This window comes from Carya illinoinensis, chromosome 9 (genome assembly GCF_018687715.1).
Source record: "Carya illinoinensis cultivar Pawnee chromosome 9, C.illinoinensisPawnee_v1, whole genome shotgun sequence".
In the NCBI taxonomy this organism is placed as follows: Eukaryota; Viridiplantae; Streptophyta; class Magnoliopsida; order Fagales; family Juglandaceae; genus Carya; species Carya illinoinensis.
This window is the reverse complement of record NC_056760.1, coordinates 8,450,961-8,468,649: the sequence shown is the minus strand read 5'-3', so window position 1 is coordinate 8,468,649 and position 17,689 is coordinate 8,450,961. Positions and strand designations below refer to the sequence as shown.

The following is a 17,689-nucleotide window of genomic DNA, read 5'->3' as shown; positions in this document are numbered from 1 at the left end:
CCAACACGTGACACAAAGATGTCTTGCCATCTACATTGTTAACAAAATATAAGACAACAATCTCGACAATTCAAAACTATTTAAAACAGCCAAAAATAATTTAAAAATTACTAAAAACATTTCAGCCAAAAATGTAAACAAAAACATTAACATTATTAAAACAAAAATTAAAAGACGAAGTATCAAATAATTAAACAGACTAACTTGAAAAGAAAAAAGATGTTTTAAAAAATTCTGGCGGTTAGGGCCACCCCAAAAGGGGCCGCCGTTGGTGACTGGTGAGGGAGGGCATAGTCACTATCTCCAGCCTTACTTTGCAATAGCTGTGTAGAGTTGATGAGTTGTATTAACCTATAGTGCTTTTCCCTAACAATAGTCCCTCCCCACAATATTCCCAAGTTAACTCGTCTCCCCTTTCAAAAAGCAGTCACACTGTGGTTGGCTACAGCTGTCATTCTGTGTTATATCTAATGCCTCTACCTCAAAGCTTTTTACCCAAACTCCCACTAATAGCCACCTCTGCCACCCTTTGTACTTTGAATTTCTACCATTTCGCTGCTATTTCCATTTCCAATAACCGAAGGTTGTTTGTATCAGTGTCCTTTAGAAAAGGGCACACATGCATCTCCAAGTCAGTCAACAGAAACGGCAACATTAGCATCTAACTATCAGAAAACAACAATTGATTCATTCAGCTTTATTTTCTCGTAGATAGCCTTAACACGTTTCTGGTCCCCACCTCCGTTGTCACTGAAAACTTGAAAAATTAGCCCGTTTTCACATGTCTATCTTTATCACAAAAGAATAAAACAAACCCACCACAATCCATATGAGAATACTTCATATGGACCACAACTGAAACATTTTTAATGGATTTAACATGCAGACGGGGCCATCAGTACCAGGGGTAGAAAAATGCATTTGAATCTTTTAATCCAAGAAGTATGATACACGGATGTATGAAACTAATCTATTTTTGTTTTAATCTGGAAAAAAAAAATTAGCAAATGATTTCCTGTAAAAATTCTCAAAATTAATTTCCACCGAATCAACTATATGCTCGACTGCCAGATACATATCCAATGCTCTCCCTTAGTAAGGAACAGTGCCCCACTCCAGAGCCACAAGCCTGAAAGATTCCATCCAGTGAATGACAACGCCGCAAAAGCTGAAATGTAGCAGCAAATAGAATCACCATATCTTGTTTTTGACCCAAAAGAGGAGAAGAACAATAGCGATGACAATTGCAACTGGTGCCCACTTCCGGATCAAAGCCTATAATGAGAAACAAATAAAATAAAACAGGATGAGGAACCACGTATCGAAGCCAAATCCATCATTCTTGTCTGTGTACAGGGATCAAAAAGAAGATAAAAATCAGAACTTGGAGCAGAAATTTCCACGTAATCAGATTGGGGAAATTGAAACTATCTTAAGAAAAAAAATCAAACGGAGGAACAGGAAAATATCTAATAAACTAATGTAATCAGGCCCCTAGCAAATCACAGGGAACTGTACCTACCTTATACATCACAAGAACCTGCTTCCTCACCAACAGTTACAGTTTTACCAGACCATACACTCAAAATGTATAGATATTTTTACCTCATCACCCCCAACAATTAAATATTTCAACTAGTAGCATTAATTCTGCCCAGAAACAAAACAAATGTGAACTCAATATGGGTGCAATAGCTATTATAATTCTAGATTCACCAGATATAAGGCGGGCAACACCTCCAAGATAAAAGTGGTTTCATGATGTGTGGTGTGGAGATCAACTTCTTAGGGGGCTTTCCCCGTTCTCTTCAATATTGCATTGGTTAAGTATGCTTCGGTAGCAAACAATTTGCAAATTGTGGATGGTCCCATCAATGTGAAGTAGAATTTCTTAGAGGGGCATAGGATTAGAAGTGGACCTCTTCGTTTAATTATATCTGGCTAGACTTCGTTAGATTGAGACCAGAGAGAAGGCAGGATGTGTCGGGCCCTATCCAAAAAGGATATTTGAAGTACAATCGTTTTACCATATGTTCATACCCATGAATGTTCTCATTTCTCGTCAACAAATATTTAGAGTATTCTCATTCCCAACAAAACATATTTATAGTAAAGCTCCCATGAAAGTGGCATTCTTTGCTTGGAAGCAGCTTTAGGACTGGGATAATTTAACGAAATGACAGGTTATAGTGATAAATTGGTGTTGTATGCACAGGAGGAACGACAAAATAGTAAAGGAAGCTGTCTTTAGTATTTTCAGAACGGATTGGGTCATGCCTCAACAGGTGGTGGACCTTTTCGTGTGTTGAATGGTCAGTTCGGCAGTTAGCATGGTGAAGCTCTGTTAAAAATGATCCTAATTTGTCTAATGTGTGTTTGGAGAAAGAGGAATGATCAGAGCTTCAATAATTGTTAGAAGTATGTTGGGAGCTAAAGGATCTCGTTTTAGAACTTCTTATCATTGTATGGTAACATACTTATGTTCTTCCAGTTTTAGTTTTCAGGATTTCTGATCTTTGTATTCTTTCAAGCTAGTTTTAGCTACTGCATACTCCTTTTTTTTAATGAATATCTACCGCATACTCCTTGTATACTTGGATAGTGCCTTTTTATTATTAATAAAATTCTTATGAACAAAAAGTATAGCAAGAATTGAAAAAAGTGATCAGTAAAAAAAGGACTGACCTGTCGATTTAGATCTCTTGCCTTGTCAGCATATATGCGAGATTCAGAAGTCAAACGGCTGGACATCTCACTAACCTCTGCATGAATAAAAAAGCATTAATATATTGAAAATAACTACCATATCTAAACGATAACTGCAAATCATATTAGAATCACAAAAAAAGAGCAAAGGATGGGATGAGGTGCTGAGCTCTGGTACAAATGGCTTTAAATGAAGTTTTAAGAGTAATAGTCAGATTGTATGAAAAACTCCATGTTCATAATGGATGGGATTTAGATGCATTGGAAAAACTTCAAAACCCAAGCTCAGGAATATATATATAGATCGGTGTTTTCAATATAAGCAGGCATCAAAATATAGGTTTTTCCCTTTTCTTTTCCCAACACTAGACGAGTTATAATTTAGTGATTGGCTCTTTAATAACTAGACAATCCTATTTGCTCAAATATCTATCATAAAAATATATGTTCCTTTATTATATTATTTTTGAACAAATCCTGAATTACAAGCCCAAGTGTTTTCTCATTAATAAATCTCATTCTGTGAATATAATGTCTATCTAGTGTGATGTTCAAAATAAATGAAAAAGTTGAGGTATTAAAGTATCTCTATCCCTTTTAATTTCCATGCACGAGTTCTATTTTTCCTTTGTATACCTCTTGTGTACTTGAGTTATGCCTATTCTTGGTAATAAATCTCTTATTAATTATATATTAAAAAAAAAAAAAGTTCTATTTTTCCACACTCCCTTGCGACACCAAAAAAGTTACAAACTCCTATTAGTTGCAAAAATCCATGCTATAAGGCCTCTAAATGTGTCCCCCAAGAAACTGTTGCAACACCCATGGGATGGGTAGGACAATGATGGGGGTCAGCAAAGCAGTTATTCATAATCAAAATTACCCTTCAGGATTACTTGTTGCACCTAAATGCTTGATACAATAGAGGCTGTGGTGTAACACCCCAGCCCAAGTCCTTAAGGTTGGGATGTGTTTATTTTTTATTGGGCCCACAGGCCCAAACATTCCTGCCTAAGATAAGTCTTGGATTATATAAGTTGGCCTGATAATACCTAGCCCATTAAGAACCAGCCCAATTCAACTAACAATCATCCTAGCAAACGGCCCTCTGTATATGTGGGGTCACCCAAATGCTGCAATACTCTGTCAAATTGCACTCTCCTACTTAGGCTACAACAAACCAGTCCTCCTTCAGAATTTCTCCTTCCTAAGCATCTGAAATTGCTAAAGACCGTCCTCCTCTCTGTATATAAACAACCCTCTCACACAAAGCCCTCAATCCCACTGCATATCTCCATTTTTCTCTCCATCTCTCACATAAACCCTCAGGCAGTATATTCCTCTCTCACCGTCTCTATGTTCTCTGTTTATGCTCATCCCTCTGCAACCACCAAAATCAACTGAAGCCCAGAACAGCCAGCGCTCAAGCTCAAAACACATGCTTCTCAAATGCATTGTATGATACTTCAAAAAAATATGTTCTACAAACTTAAACAAACAAGTGACCACCAACTGCAATGGTCCATGTGGCCCTTTTCAAGATCAGAACTATCCAAAAGGATATACCCAACAGTGAGGAAGAAGGCAACACTCCAACAAATATAATAAAGTAAAACTAGAAATTTCAAAATAAGAATGTGTAAGAGTTAAAGAAGGCAGGGAAAAACTCACGGTCCAACTTTTCACCAACACCAAGAACTTCCTGCACATTCCGGGTCATTATTTGCTGGACTTCATACAGTTCATCATTCAACTTTGAGATATTCCGTTGAGTGCGACTGTCCAGATACAATTTCTTGGTTTTCTGTATAAATGCATCTAATGAAACGCCCCCCAAAAATAATTAGAGACAAAGAAAGAGATATCTTGCAACAAACACATACCAATTCCTAGTGAGCTTTTTTCTAACTAATAGAAATGGTTCTAAGGACAAAATATTATTAAAAATCCATTGAATTAATACCAAATTTAATGAAAGCATAAGGTCTGGCTGCAGTTTCAATTTGATCCCCGTTGACTCTCTGAAACTCATTCTTGAGCTCTTCCAGATACTGAAAAGCTAATTTTTTTGGATAAGAACGATCGCACATAGTAAGGTAACAAACACGGCCCTCGATGATGTAGCTGAATAGTTGTGTTAAGGAGTTAAAGGTACAAATGAATTCAAGGCAAAGGGTATAATCTTATGTAACCCAATTGTTCAGAAAAGCTAAATGTTATTTGATAATTGTTCAAAAAGGCTAAAATGACCTCTTGTCACATATCAGAAAGCAAGATGTCCTCAAAAGGACTAGACTACACTATAGTAGCAGGAACTGAACCCTGAGCCCAACCTCCTAGCCAGCAACAACAGTTGAATCTTAGTGGCATAATTTTTTTCCAACTGTAACCTTAGATGGTGCCTATTTGCATGGCCATACCCAAGGGTGAAATAACATCGAGCATACAAGCTTATGTACATGTTTGGCTGTAAATTGCAATAGTACCTTTCCAACAAAGGCTAAATCATAGTCTGGAAATTCACCCTAAACAAGCTTTTGTCACACCCCTTATGGAATTTTCCATTTCATTCCTCTCTCACTGTGCTCTGACATCTAAAGGACCATAAACATGGCAAACCTAAACACAGCCTGACTCTTACAAGTAGAGATATTGCACTACCAACTCAGTACCAAGATATCATTTACTTGGTCAAAAAGATCCTTATATTGACCAGAAATTTTTTTTAAGCAAATTGAATGAACAATGAATGCTTAAGTCCGATATCAAGCCACCTCAGAATGAAAACTAAATGAAAGAGTTACAAAAAAAAAAATGGAATGCCAGTACTATCCATATAAAGAACCAAAGTATTTATAATATATCATAAATGACAAAAAAAAAAGGATACTGGAATATATAAGGACCAGTTTCAATCGACATTCTTGATGGTTCATTTTGACCCTTTGAAAAATTTTTGAATATAGATTTAGCTTGCTGCTTGTAGAATTCATCTTGTGGATCCCGACCAGCATCCAGTCCTTCTGCTAATGGTAGGCCATCAGTAACACGAGCTATCATGGTTAACTTCACCATCTCCCTAGATCTGGCCCAAAATGGTAACCTCCTGTGCTGGATAGTAGCTCAACAGTATAACATCATAGATAGAATATAAGCATGTTAGTTTCAAATTGCAGAATGGTACAGCAAATCAAGATGCATAATCATCTCACAGTTATGAGTTCCAAGCAGTAAAATGCTTTCTCCCTTTCCTAGAAAGGACGGGACTGCATTAAAAAATACAATGCTTGAACAAATGGGTCCTTGTCACGGGTGCTTGGGGGCGAGATCATGAAGAGGAGAAGAGTGACTGTGTGCAGATCAGCAGCAGAAGGAGTGAAGAGGCTGTAACAGATTTAACTGTCAAGGAGAGCTTTACGACTTGTAGTTGCACTTTAGTAATATGTTGCGTTTTGTTGTATGCGCTGTTTAGTTCTTTAAAGCTGTGTTAGTGATACGGTGTGTTTCAATTTCAGGGATTGTGAGTGCGTTTTATGGTTGTAGTCTTGCGTTTTGAGTTCTTCATGTGCTGCATGTATAAAAGCAGTGCATGGCCTGTGTAAAAATCATCTGGAATCTTTGAGCTTTAATACAAATTGGAGGTTGGGAATTCCTCGAAAATTCCTTGTCAAGATTCACGAAGGGAATCTTGCATTCAGGCCATTCTTGATTCTTGTTTCTGCAGTCTTGGTTATCTGAGTTTCTGTGTTCTGTGTTTCTGCATTTTGGAGTTCTGCATTCAAGGGTTGCAGTAAGTTCTTGGTTATTGTAAGATCAAGAACGTTACAGTCCCAGTGTACCTAGGACTGTACATCTTGGCCGACTCGATCCGAGATGCTACTATTCCGACCCGACCCGGTTTGGGCCACTACCGAAAATGCCATTTCCGAACTTTAGCCGATACCCGATTAGCCGAACCATTTTCTCTTTCGGGTTTTCCGATTGTTTTTGCCTCATGTAAAAAAACTAAAAAGAAACCAATTGTAGAAAGATCTAGATTCTCGTGCCTTGGAAGGAAAAATAAGAATAAAAAAAGCTTCTCAGACTCTCAGTGCCTTTAAGAGAGAAAAAAAAAATTAAAAAAAAAGGCTTCTCACTTCTCAATGCCTTGGAGAAAAAAGAGAAAAAGCTTCGTGCAGCACAAGTGAAAAAGCTTTCCTGGACAGTGCCTTATGAGTCGTGCCGAATGAAGAAAGTGCAGAATGAAGAAATGGATTTTTTTTTTTTTTTAGATTACTCTCTTCGAATCAGCTATTTTGTAATCTTTCACCTTCAAAACTTCTCCTTTCCGTCTCTCTAGTTCTGAAATCTGGCAGGGGAGTCAAGAGTATTCGGGGAGAGAATGAGATGTATTGATTTTGAAATCTGGTTCTGAAATTTGTTGGGTTTTGCTTCAAGAGGTTCAAGCGGGTTGAAGATGATGCCGTTTCATCGTTGGGGTTGAAGTTGTCTAAGAAGCGTCTCTCGAGTTCTAGGTTTTCTCTTGGGTTTCCATTTAGTAGCTGAAAAATTGTCGAAGAAGTTGTTTTCTCTTGGGTATTGGGATCGGTTCTTTGATTGTTTTATATGGAAAGAAAATTTTGGAGTCTTTGACTCCGATTGAAATTTCATGAGGGTAAAATCTTAGGAATATCTCAGTGTTCTTCGGAGAAGAGTTCTAATTTCAATGGCAGAAGAGCAACCCAGGACAATCATCAAATTCGGCTAAAAACAGGTATCGGGTATTACCCGATTAAACATCAAACGGGTTTCGGTAATAACCGATTCCGTTGTTCATCCAAACGGTTCGGGTTTTTTCGGGTCGGAGTAGCTCGGAAATTCGACCGGATCGGCTTGACTGTTTATTTGTGCAGTCCTAAGTGTACCTAATAGCACCATTTCCAACTTAAATATATAAATATGTTCCGTAATAAACATAACGAAGTATACAACTAAATCTTGTCTAAGAATTCATTCAAGTGAAACGGCCATTGGATATTTCAACCACCGTCAAAAAAGAGAATCTTCGGAGTGCAGACATTACATTTTACTTCTTTTTTTTTTGTTTTCCTCATCGCTTCGGGAAAGAGACTGTTTCAATTCATTCTTAAAATAACTCTGACTCTTTCACCCCCAACCATTCCTAGGATGATTAACCCAACAGTCAAAAGTTTCATGGCATCCAAACAGAATGAAACTTGTGGTGAGTTTCAACTAGGATGTTAGAGATTATAATCTAGAATGAATCAAGAACGAGATCCATAAAAAAGAAAAAAGAACAAGAAAATTCAAGACACAGAAAATAGAGATTTTCAAGATCGGAACAAATATCGCAAGATGTTCTAAATTTAAAAAATTACAACAACAATAATAATAATAAAGTAGAGGATCATAAGAGGAAATGTTGAAAACCTAGTGATGAAGAAATCGGAGGGAACAACCGGGACTAGTTCTTGACTTACGACGAAGGAAGAGCTTTGAACTTTTCGCTTTACCCTATGCTTTTCTTTTCGGTAAATTGTAATGAAAAATTAAAGTATTGAGAGCCGAAATTTTTGTACAGGGACTTCCATTTATATAGCTTTCGAGTGGTGCAAAGCGCGTGAGCGCGTTGGCACTTTGGCAGGCTCCGACCCTCGGTGACGCGGGTATAGACACACTATAGTCCGTGCAAAGAGACTCGATGCAAAAGTTTTGCCATTTTGATCATGGCCACGAGGTTTTCAATGCTTTCATATTTTCATATACAAATGGTCTTAACAAAAAAGATTATGCATCTTTTGTTCAAATTATTTTTTCTTGGAAAATGATCGCCCTCCAATTATTTTATATAATAATTTATACTATTAAATTTAATTTTAATAAAGTGACATGATTATATTAATTAATTAAAAATACATTGTAAAATAATTATAAAAAACCAAAAAGATATTCAAATGGTATTAACTGAAATTTGACACACAATCGTATCTGACACAATAGACTCATGTGCCAATTATAAGTTTATGATATAATAAATAAAAATTTTATGTGCAGTCATTTTTATATATTTTTTATGTATTATATTAATGTGATATGCACAAAAAAAATATTTAAAAAATGACTGTAATAAATTGAATCTAATAAATCTGAAATCATGAAAATGATCGAAGCATTTATGTAAAGATTCAATAAAACAAGGAAACATGTGCGGAAAATCAACGGGCTTTATATTCGAAGCAATTCAGTGATTCCACCATGTTTATATCATTATATATTCGATTGCTTTATATATGAATAAAAAATCAAGGTTTGGTTTAATAATTCCACGGGCTCAAAGTTCTTGGTTTTACATATTATCCACAGTTGCCTTCAAGATTATGAACGAAGAAAAATAAAATTCAAACGGATCCAAAACATTGAACCTTGACAACACAACGTAAGCCGAACACTGCTCTAAATTCACATGGTCCACAAACAGACAACCTGATTGTTTAAAGGAAACATAAATATAAGACGCATTAACATAACAATGAACCATTAGAGGAAATATAAAGACACAATAGCTAGCAAAACTCTGAACCATGAGAAACACAGAGAGGACACGGACAGACACGGAACCCTGATTCTTTAGAGGATAGACTAGACACGAAAACAAGTCATAACCCATTAGATTCACGCACCTTTGCCAATTCTCACGCACAAACCCATTAGAAGCTAGCATCGTCAACAAAGGTGTTAATCTCCTAACGCTTTCCTGAAGAAAAGAGCAAGATATCAAGGATCATCGATGCCAGCTTCTAAACAAAATACATTATATTTTCCAGATTGGGATGCAACTTGAAGATATTGAATTTTTGATCAAGTGACGATGTTGACAATGAAGAAGATGTCGTTGAAGAAGTGGAAGAGGATGCTGTTGGAGCTGGGGAATGTCCCTCCATTGCCTCGAAATAGAGGCGTCCTCTATAAGCAACAAGATCAGCATAATAGACCGGTGGGACTAGCGATACAGGTTTAGTGCACCGAGCAAAGGTAAAACAGAGATCATATATGAGCTTTTGCAAATGGTTAGAAGTGAACCCATGCTCATCCCATAGGACATGGTAGTGCGTGGGCTTGCTTGTCCCAAGGCTTCCATAGTGACTACAAAGATAGAAGTCGAACTCAAATGGATGAACTACTATTGTGTCCACAACCGTGCCCGGAGATATATTGCCAAGGGAACTCCTATCCCGGGCACCCTCCGGAAAGAAACGAGTCTGGTGTCGCTTTTGGGCAACAATAAGTGTAATAGTTGGCATGTACTTTACAGATTGGAATGCCCTCTTCAAATCTAACAACTCCTCATTGAGGGCCATATCAAATTGGCTCTCACTTACTCCATCACGAAAGACCACAATCTTGTCTGGCCTAACATTGTTGAGCCGAGCATAGTTTTTGACAAGTTCCAGACACATGTCCCCAAAACTCAGAATCCTCTCCTTTCGATGGTCTTGTGGGCGGACACGTGCTGCATAGCGATTTACAGCAGGCCAGTTCATGGTTGCAACAACAGCAGCTATCGATGGACTTGTAGTGTTCCCTGAACCAGGATGATTGACATCAGCCCCTACAAACATAACATGACCTTTGTCCTCAAAGTGGGGCAGAGGATCATTAAGCTCTACATTGCTACCTCCAAGCTTGGCATTTATCTTGATAGCAAGATTTGCAAGATTCTGGTCATTTGCCATGTTAGCATAAGTGGATAGGCAACACTGTGTCACAATACCAACTTGGGTCTCAGAGATCCACTTGAGATATTTGTAACCAGGATCCCTCTTAGACATCACACAAAGAAGAATTTGTAGATGACCTTTATAAATCTTATAAGCCTCTTCCTTCGTGCTTTCAAGTAGTTCACGCAGCATGTCAAGCCTTAAGAATATATCCATTGTTGCGCGCTTACATACACAAGGATCCCCCATGTAAATTCCCAGATCTTTGCAACGATTAATAAGCTTTCGAATGAAATCATCACGATCCAGTCTGAATTTACCCCTCTCAGAAGAGCTGAAGTCAATAACACCCCACCTATCAATTCTTTTTCCTTCCACAACTGATTTGCCAACAAGGTTCCACTGGCATTTCACTTTTTCAACTGTTACCTTAATTGTTTTGCCATCTGAAGCACCTAGCTTCAACTCAGGTGGCTCAATAATGCGTCCTGTAACTTCTGTCATGTTCGAATCTACTTTCAGTCCAAAATTTTGAACCATACCTCCACTGCCAATAAAACAAAACCAAATTTGAAAAATGGCATATTGATCCAATATGTGAGTGAATGGAAATCTATGTCTAATAATGTTGATGAATCTGACACCGAAACTATCAACATCATAAGAGGCAAAATGCCCCCAAAATCACCAAGATACTGCAGCCGTAAGTTTCATGTGTCCAATATTTTATTAGTTTATAAACTACATCCTCATAGCATGCTTCTACTAATGTAATTGTAACTAAAATGTTTAGGCCAATGGCACTCATACTTCATAATTTACACATGGCTACCATAGCCATTGCAGTGACAAATATCCGTCAAAGAAACAAAAAAGGGATACGTTGATCATTGCTAGTTTTACTACAGGTGGCCAGAAGGAGATCCACATTAATAAAAATAAAAAAGAAAGAAAGAAAGAAAGAACATTTAAATTCACATTACAACATGAAAGCCAAGTACACTATTGTATTTTTTTTAGAATTTTTTATGAGGACAGCAAATTGCACCTACTGAGAATATACTCGATTTTCTACATGAAACATAAAGCACAATATAACTGTAACATTCAGCACGTATTTTCAAGTGTTATCATAAGAATTCATAAGATAAATTGTTCATACCAAACAATTATCTTGACTCGTAAGTGAGACAACTTCCTACAAACACTAACGGCACACAACACCCAATTGGTTTTTTAATGAAACAGCAAGTGCAGAAAACTAACAACAGAATAAACAGGTCTTACCAAAATAAAAAGTAGGAGCTTCGTATTTACATACCCAAAAGGTCCGTCTTTAGAGCACACCATGCTGCATATCTCATCCTTCCTAACCTTTGGTTTTGCTAATGACATGTCCTTCAACATTATGGCCGCATGTCTATTCAAATGCTCCTTTGGATACCTTTGCCCCTCAACTAAGACACAAAACTCCATCGGCACATCGTTTTTCTTATTTCCTTTTCCTAAATCCAAGCAGGGAATATCCTTATACAAAATTTCCTTGTCATATTTGTCCCTAAAGTAGTCAACAATCCTGATTCTCCTTGTTGAAATCTTGCCCTCTGGGTCTTCTACATCAAATAGAATCCTACTTGTATTGTTGAATGTTAAGCCCCTGATGATGAACTTTTGTTTGGTTTTTCTGTGAGTCACATTAACTTTCAGCCCCTTCAGTGCCCTATCTACTTCTCTCCTAAACCTTCCAAAATCATGCATAACAAAACCGACAATATTCTCCCGGAGAAAATCTATAACAGGCATTCGCTTCCGAAATGCCAAAACTGAGTAATCAAGACACATGGCTAGACCTTGGGAGGTGGGCCTTAAGCTGTGTTGAAACCCTCTAGATGCCAGGATGCCGCATCTAAGATCATCTCCTTCCCTGGGTACTCTTGGGAAAAAACTTCGGCCAACTGCGATCATTTTTCTAGCTGGATTCTCTTTCATTACAAGATCCAATCCTTGCAATATATCACGGGGGATTGACAAGAGATAACCACACAAGTAATCTCTCAACTTACAAAGCTTGAGCTCATTCACAAGCTTGATGGTAACTACATATGAACCACCCTTTGTGTCTTCTCCCTCGGGGAGTTGCACATAAAATTTTCCAGTGGGCAACGATACGGCACTGAAAATGTTCTTCTCGCCATCATATGCAGTCAATGACAAGGGAAATCGTACAGGATCATCAGAAGATAATTTATTCCGGATCATCAACAGGTTTGGTTTTGATACTTTCAGAGGCCGACCATTCTTGAGTGGCACCTCTGGTTTGATATTGAGATCATAGTGCATTATAACAGTGTCTGGACTGAACTTGACAGGAAAGTGATTGACACAAAGCCTAGTAGTTTGGGTAGCTAGTGTGCCACCTTCATCAGGTCGTTTCACAGGAAAATTTCTGTTTGAATCTTCTAGAGATTCAGATTGAAAAGTTGTCACCTTCTCTGACATTTTCAGAGATTGCAGTTCTGGAAGAATGGGATCTGTGAAAAAAAAAAAAAAGAGCTATTTATCCGTGGCAGCTGAAAATATTGAATTAATATGGCTCCCTTTTCTAAAACGGAAAGCATTTGCTCATACAGAAGATCAGGAGATTGATTCAGACTTTGTTGTGGTTTGTTGGTCCATAGAGAAGAAAACAGAACAATAATGTATGGGCCAAATTAAAAAGAACATAAGTCTGGCGCCTTCCATTAGTTTCCTATTCAAATTTTATCAGCACTTTTATACTTTAACAAATAACAGTTTTCTTAAAGTGTAATTAACAAAAACAGTTAGAAGTCTTCCCAAATTAATATTTCAATATTCAAAACATGAATAATGTTCACGTCTAAAAGAAGTCAATGCAAATAATCCAATATATAAAAATAAATTATTTGTTATTAAAAGAGGTGAATCTTTCCCTCTTAAATTCCTAATGTCCTTGTCTAGCCAACAAGTGGCTCTGATACCAAATGTAACGGTTCTAGAAAGAGTTTGCTACATCTACACTACAACCCAATATGACTAGTAAGTAGTTGATACGGGACCTAGCTTCCATGACTACCTCTAAAGCCTACTCACTCTATGTGGGTTATTCCCATCCTCAATGTGGTCTTGAGTTTTATAAACGACATATTACAAAACTCTAATACCATATGTAACAATGTTGGGAAAGCACCAGCCATATTAGCTACAAACCCCAAAAAAAATCGTTTGAAACTTTTTATAATCACTTATAAAGCTGAATTTCATCTAGTAAATAGTTAATATGAGACCTAACACCCTTTAAATAATCATAATAAAATCAGCATTTGTAATCTTGTCTAAAATAAAATTACTCTTTGTACCTTTTAAAACAATTTTCTACTCTGCGCTTTTAAAATTGATCTAGATGGTCATTCCACGAGAAATTAAACCAATAATTACCGTGTCCTGTTTCATAAAACAAAGAAAAATTAAAAATAAAAACATGTTAAAAATTCAAAAATCTGAAAAGAATATTACAAATAAAAAGTAAAAAAATATAAAATATACAACAATTAAAAATATCAAATTCAAAAATTTTAACAAGGAGGAGGAGGAGGTAAATATCTAAGAGAAGGAAAGGCAAGACAGAGAATTGAAGAGAGAAGAAACGAAGTAATATTCAAAACTGGAGGGTTATTAAGCAAAATTAGAAATCGATTTTTGAAATTGAATTTTTAAGCTGAAATTGATTTCATGCTTAATTGATTCTTCTAAATGCAACTGAATACTCAAAAATCATGAAAATTATTTTCTAAAATCATTTTACAAAAAAAGCAAAAAAAAAATTAAAACGAAAAACAAAAAACTTAAAAGCAAATCTCCCCTCTAGGTGGGAATTTAGGGGTGTAATCCGGCCAGTTTAGTTCGGTTTTAGCTTCTTTTTTTAAAAAAAACCGAATCGATATACATCGATTTTGAAAATTTACCTATACCGAATCAATTAACTATCGAAATCGGAATTTCTAATTTTTTCGATTTCGATTTGGTTTTTTCAATTTTATGAATAAACAAAATTATATTCCAACAAAACTTTAGCTATTGATTGACTCATATCCCTCAGTTTATATATTTTTGGCTAAAAAATTATAAAATTCAAATTTATATATTATATCAAAATTCAAATGCTATATTAAAAATTCAAATATTATATTAAAATTTATAAGATTAATTTTATGTAATAACAGTAATCAAATATTATATTAATATTATGTTATAAGATTAATAGATATTAATAATAAGATTAAAATTTTACATTATATTAATTAGTAATTAATATACAGATTATAAAAAATAGTTTATATATAATATAAAAATATAAAATATATATCTATCAATCCGGTTGTGTTTGAACTGGTGTTCTAAATATCAAAACCGAATTAATTTTTTAACTGATTTCAAAACCGGTCTAGATCGGTTTCGAACCGGACTAATCACACCGTTTAGTCGGTTTTAACGGTGGTTATTTTCTATAGCCCAACGTGGAATAGTGAAACAACCAATTTTACCTCCACATTTTTCCCATGTTTTTATCAAAGTCATGACTCATTATCTGATCGAACTTTGACTTGTTTGACTAGGCAAATAAAACGAAGCGCTCCTATTAGTTAATATGATTATACCGGTCAACTCGGCCGAAAGCAACAAATATGCTCTTCTGAGAGGAAGGCAAGGAATGGTGTTTCCTTCAGCATTGTTTCATCAAAATTGACCAGGTCCACTATAAATATAGGAAAAATTCTATTTATTATTTTTATACTATATATTATATATAATTTTTTTATTAAATATGTGAGGTATAAATAATGAATAGATGAATTTAATTAATTTATTAAAAATAATAGAAATAATTATAATGCGCCAGGAATAGTAAAATTCAAAATATAAATATATAATGAATTCATAAGCAAGTCAAATACCAGCTACGCGTTCAGGTGGAAATCTCTGGGGCTGACGCTGTACAGGTGGTGCAGCAATCCACGGACTCTTCCCTGTCCCACTCCTCCACGCTTCTCCTCCCCCTCTATTATCACCGCCACACCTCCACGTTCCTCTACTACCACCGCCAGCGCTACTCGAACCCTCTCCTGAACTGCCCACATGCGTGGGTCCCACCACCGGAGCCCTCCAACGGCCCGATTCAACATTGGGTTCACCCCGCTGCTCTTCAGGTGAGGGTTCAACATTACTATCACTCCTCCACGCTTCTCCTCCGCCTCTATTATCACCACCACGCCTCCACGCTCCTCTACTACCACCGCCAACTCTGCTCGAGTTCTCGCCTGAACCGCCCACCGCCGGAGCCCTCCAATGGACCGATTCAACATTGGCATTACCTCGCTGCTGTTCAGGTGAGGGCTCAGCATTATGATCACTCCTCCACGATACTTCTCCCCCTCTATTATCACCACCACGCCTCCACGCTTCTCTACCACCACCGCACAAGCTGCTCGAACCCTCGCCGGAACCGCCCACTAACGCGGATCCCACAGCCGGAGCCCTCCACTGACCGGATTCAACATTGTTAACAACTCGCTGCTGTTCAGGCCGTGAGGGCTCAATGTCGGTACTATCACTCCTCCACGATAATTCTCCCACTCTATTATCACCACCTCGCCTCCAAGCTCCTCTGCTACCACCCCCAACACTGTTTGAGCCCTCTCCTGAACCGCCCACCGAAGTAGTTCCCACCACCTGAGACCTCCAATGACCAGATTCAACAATGCTATCGCCTTGCTGCTGTCGTTGTTTTTCTTCCCACCCCTGGGCCCCAGTCCTCCACGGCCTCTGTTGATGACTACCACCACCTATTCCTCTCCATCCACCTCCACCGCCTCCATCTCTGGCTCTTGCACTATAATTACCTCTTGGTCCTCCTCTCTCCACCGAATCTCCTCTTTCACTTCCATCTCTGCCTCTTCCTCTGTACCCGCCTCCTCCATCCATTGATCTCGGAAGCAAAGTCGCTATCTAGCACTATCCGTTACGCAAGTAGATTTTGTGGAAGCCAGTACGGTGCAGCGCGCGATGGATATATAATTGACGGAGAGAGACAGAGAGGGTGCAAAGGTGGGGACAAAAAGGCTGGTGAAAGACCTCGGAAATTCCAGAAGTTTCGATGCAACTGATGCCTGACGGTGAAAATGACGGAGCAATTAATGGGAATTCCAGGAATAGCATGAGAACCAAAGGAAATAAGTCTAATTTTTAAAGCAATTTTATTTTATTTTATTTTATTTTTTAAAAATTTTTATATAAAATATAATAAATATTTTATTTTTTATTAAATTTTAAAATAACAATATTAAAAAATAATATCTTATAAGAAAATTCTTCTTACAAGCAAGTTTAAGTACCAAATCGCACACCAATACTAATATATAAGGCTTCTATTTAATGAAATTGTGTGAATTGAAGATGAAAATGATTTTTATGAAATAGATAACTTTTTCTTCTCTCAATTTTATTTTTTTAAATTTTTTTCAATAAAAAAAATAAATGGTATTCAATTTGGTGTAACAAATTGCTTATACTAATAAGATTATATTTTATTTGACTTTTAATTTTAATCTTATTCATTTTATCTCAATTCATTATTTAAACAACACATTAACCTTTATCTAAGCATTGAACATATAGTTTATTTTTAAAGATGAGATCAGATGAACTGATATTAAAATTAAAAATTGAATAAAATACTATTAGAATGTATTGTTTTAATATTATTTTTGTATTGGAATTTGAAAATATTGAATTGTTTATTTTATTTTATATAAAAATTTAAAAAAAAATTGTTATGATTAATAAGTAAGATGAGATGAGATGTTTTGTAAAAGTGAACAAAATGAGCAAGTAAGATTTAATTAATAATATTTAAAATTTTAAAATTTTTATTTTGAATTAAACTATATCATGTTATATTAATTTATAAATAAATTTTTGTATTTATAAAATAATAATAATAATAAATTGTACCACTGGGGAGATGATATCATCAAAGATACTAGTTATTCTTTATTAAACCATTTTGTCAATCATTTAAGATAGACAAAACCAATCCATGTTATTCAGAATAACGAATTCGTATTAAAAACAACAAATTCTTAACATATAATTATTGTAATTTCAATTATAACTTGCCATAAATCATTGTAATTCGGGGTCTAGACTGTCATGAGAAATATTACGTGTCTATTATAGATATTATATTA

General features: G+C 36.2%; 3 protein-coding genes across 7 annotated transcripts; all 3 read right to left on the bottom strand.

Moving 5' to 3' along the window:
- Positions 1-899: 899 nt before the first annotated feature.
- On the bottom strand, positions 900-9,574 carry LOC122275771 (25.3 kDa vesicle transport protein-like). 5 transcript variants are annotated; one of them, XM_043084997.1, is made up of 6 exons: positions 9,387-9,574; positions 5,597-5,812; positions 4,670-4,830; positions 4,378-4,524; positions 2,686-2,762; positions 900-1,275 (listed from the first exon to the last, which is right to left on the bottom strand). In XM_043084997.1, the coding sequence occupies exons 1-6, from the start codon at positions 9,425-9,427 to the stop codon at positions 1,192-1,194; spliced, it is 726 nt and encodes a 241-aa protein (XP_042940931.1). In that variant the 5' UTR covers positions 9,428-9,574; the 3' UTR covers positions 900-1,191. The 5 variants fall into 5 exon arrangements, with proteins under 5 accessions (XP_042940931.1, XP_042940935.1, XP_042940936.1 ...); XM_043085001.1 differs by having other exon boundaries at positions 5,597-5,817; positions 9,387-9,509; XM_043085002.1 differs by lacking the exon at positions 9,387-9,574 and adding an exon at positions 8,137-8,442.
- On the bottom strand, positions 9,504-10,640 carry LOC122276737 (protein argonaute 2-like). The gene has a single exon (XM_043086647.1). The coding sequence runs from the start codon at positions 10,638-10,640 to the stop codon at positions 9,504-9,506; it is 1,137 nt and encodes a 378-aa protein (XP_042942581.1).
- A 106-nt stretch (positions 10,641-10,746) lies between these two features.
- On the bottom strand, positions 10,747-16,633 carry LOC122275770 (protein argonaute 2-like). Its single transcript, XM_043084996.1, has 3 exons — positions 15,398-16,633; positions 11,712-12,955; positions 10,747-10,971 (listed from the first exon to the last, which is right to left on the bottom strand). The coding sequence occupies exons 1-3, from the start codon at positions 16,422-16,424 to the stop codon at positions 10,900-10,902; spliced, it is 2,343 nt and encodes a 780-aa protein (XP_042940930.1). The 5' UTR covers positions 16,425-16,633; the 3' UTR covers positions 10,747-10,899.
- Positions 16,634-17,689: the final 1,056 nt, after the last annotated feature.

Coding starts and splice junctions, on each gene's coding strand:
- LOC122275770 (XM_043084996.1), bottom strand. CDS start 16,424: ATGGATGGAGGAGGCGGGTACAGAGGAAGAGGCAGAGATGGAAGTGAA. Junction 12,956..15,397: donor TCCACCTGAACGCGTAGCTG/GTATTTGACTTG, acceptor TTTTTTTCACAG/ATCCCATTCTTCCAGAACTG. Junction 10,972..11,711: donor AGCTCCTACTTTTTATTTTG/GTAAGACCTGTT, acceptor TTTTATTGGCAG/TGGAGGTATGGTTCAAAATT.
- LOC122276737 (XM_043086647.1), bottom strand. CDS start 10,640: ATGGATATATTCTTAAGGCTTGACATGCTGCGTGAACTACTTGAAAGC.
- LOC122275771 (XM_043084997.1), bottom strand. CDS start 9,427: ATGCTAGCTTCTAATGGGTTTGTGCGTGAGAATTGGCAAAG. Junction 4,831..5,596: donor ACTGGTCCTTATATATTCCA/GTATCCTTTTTT, acceptor ACAACTATTCAG/CTACATCATCGAGGGCCGTG. Junction 2,763..4,377: donor TGTTGGTGAAAAGTTGGACC/GTGAGTTTTTCC, acceptor TTATTCATGCAG/AGGTTAGTGAGATGTCCAGC.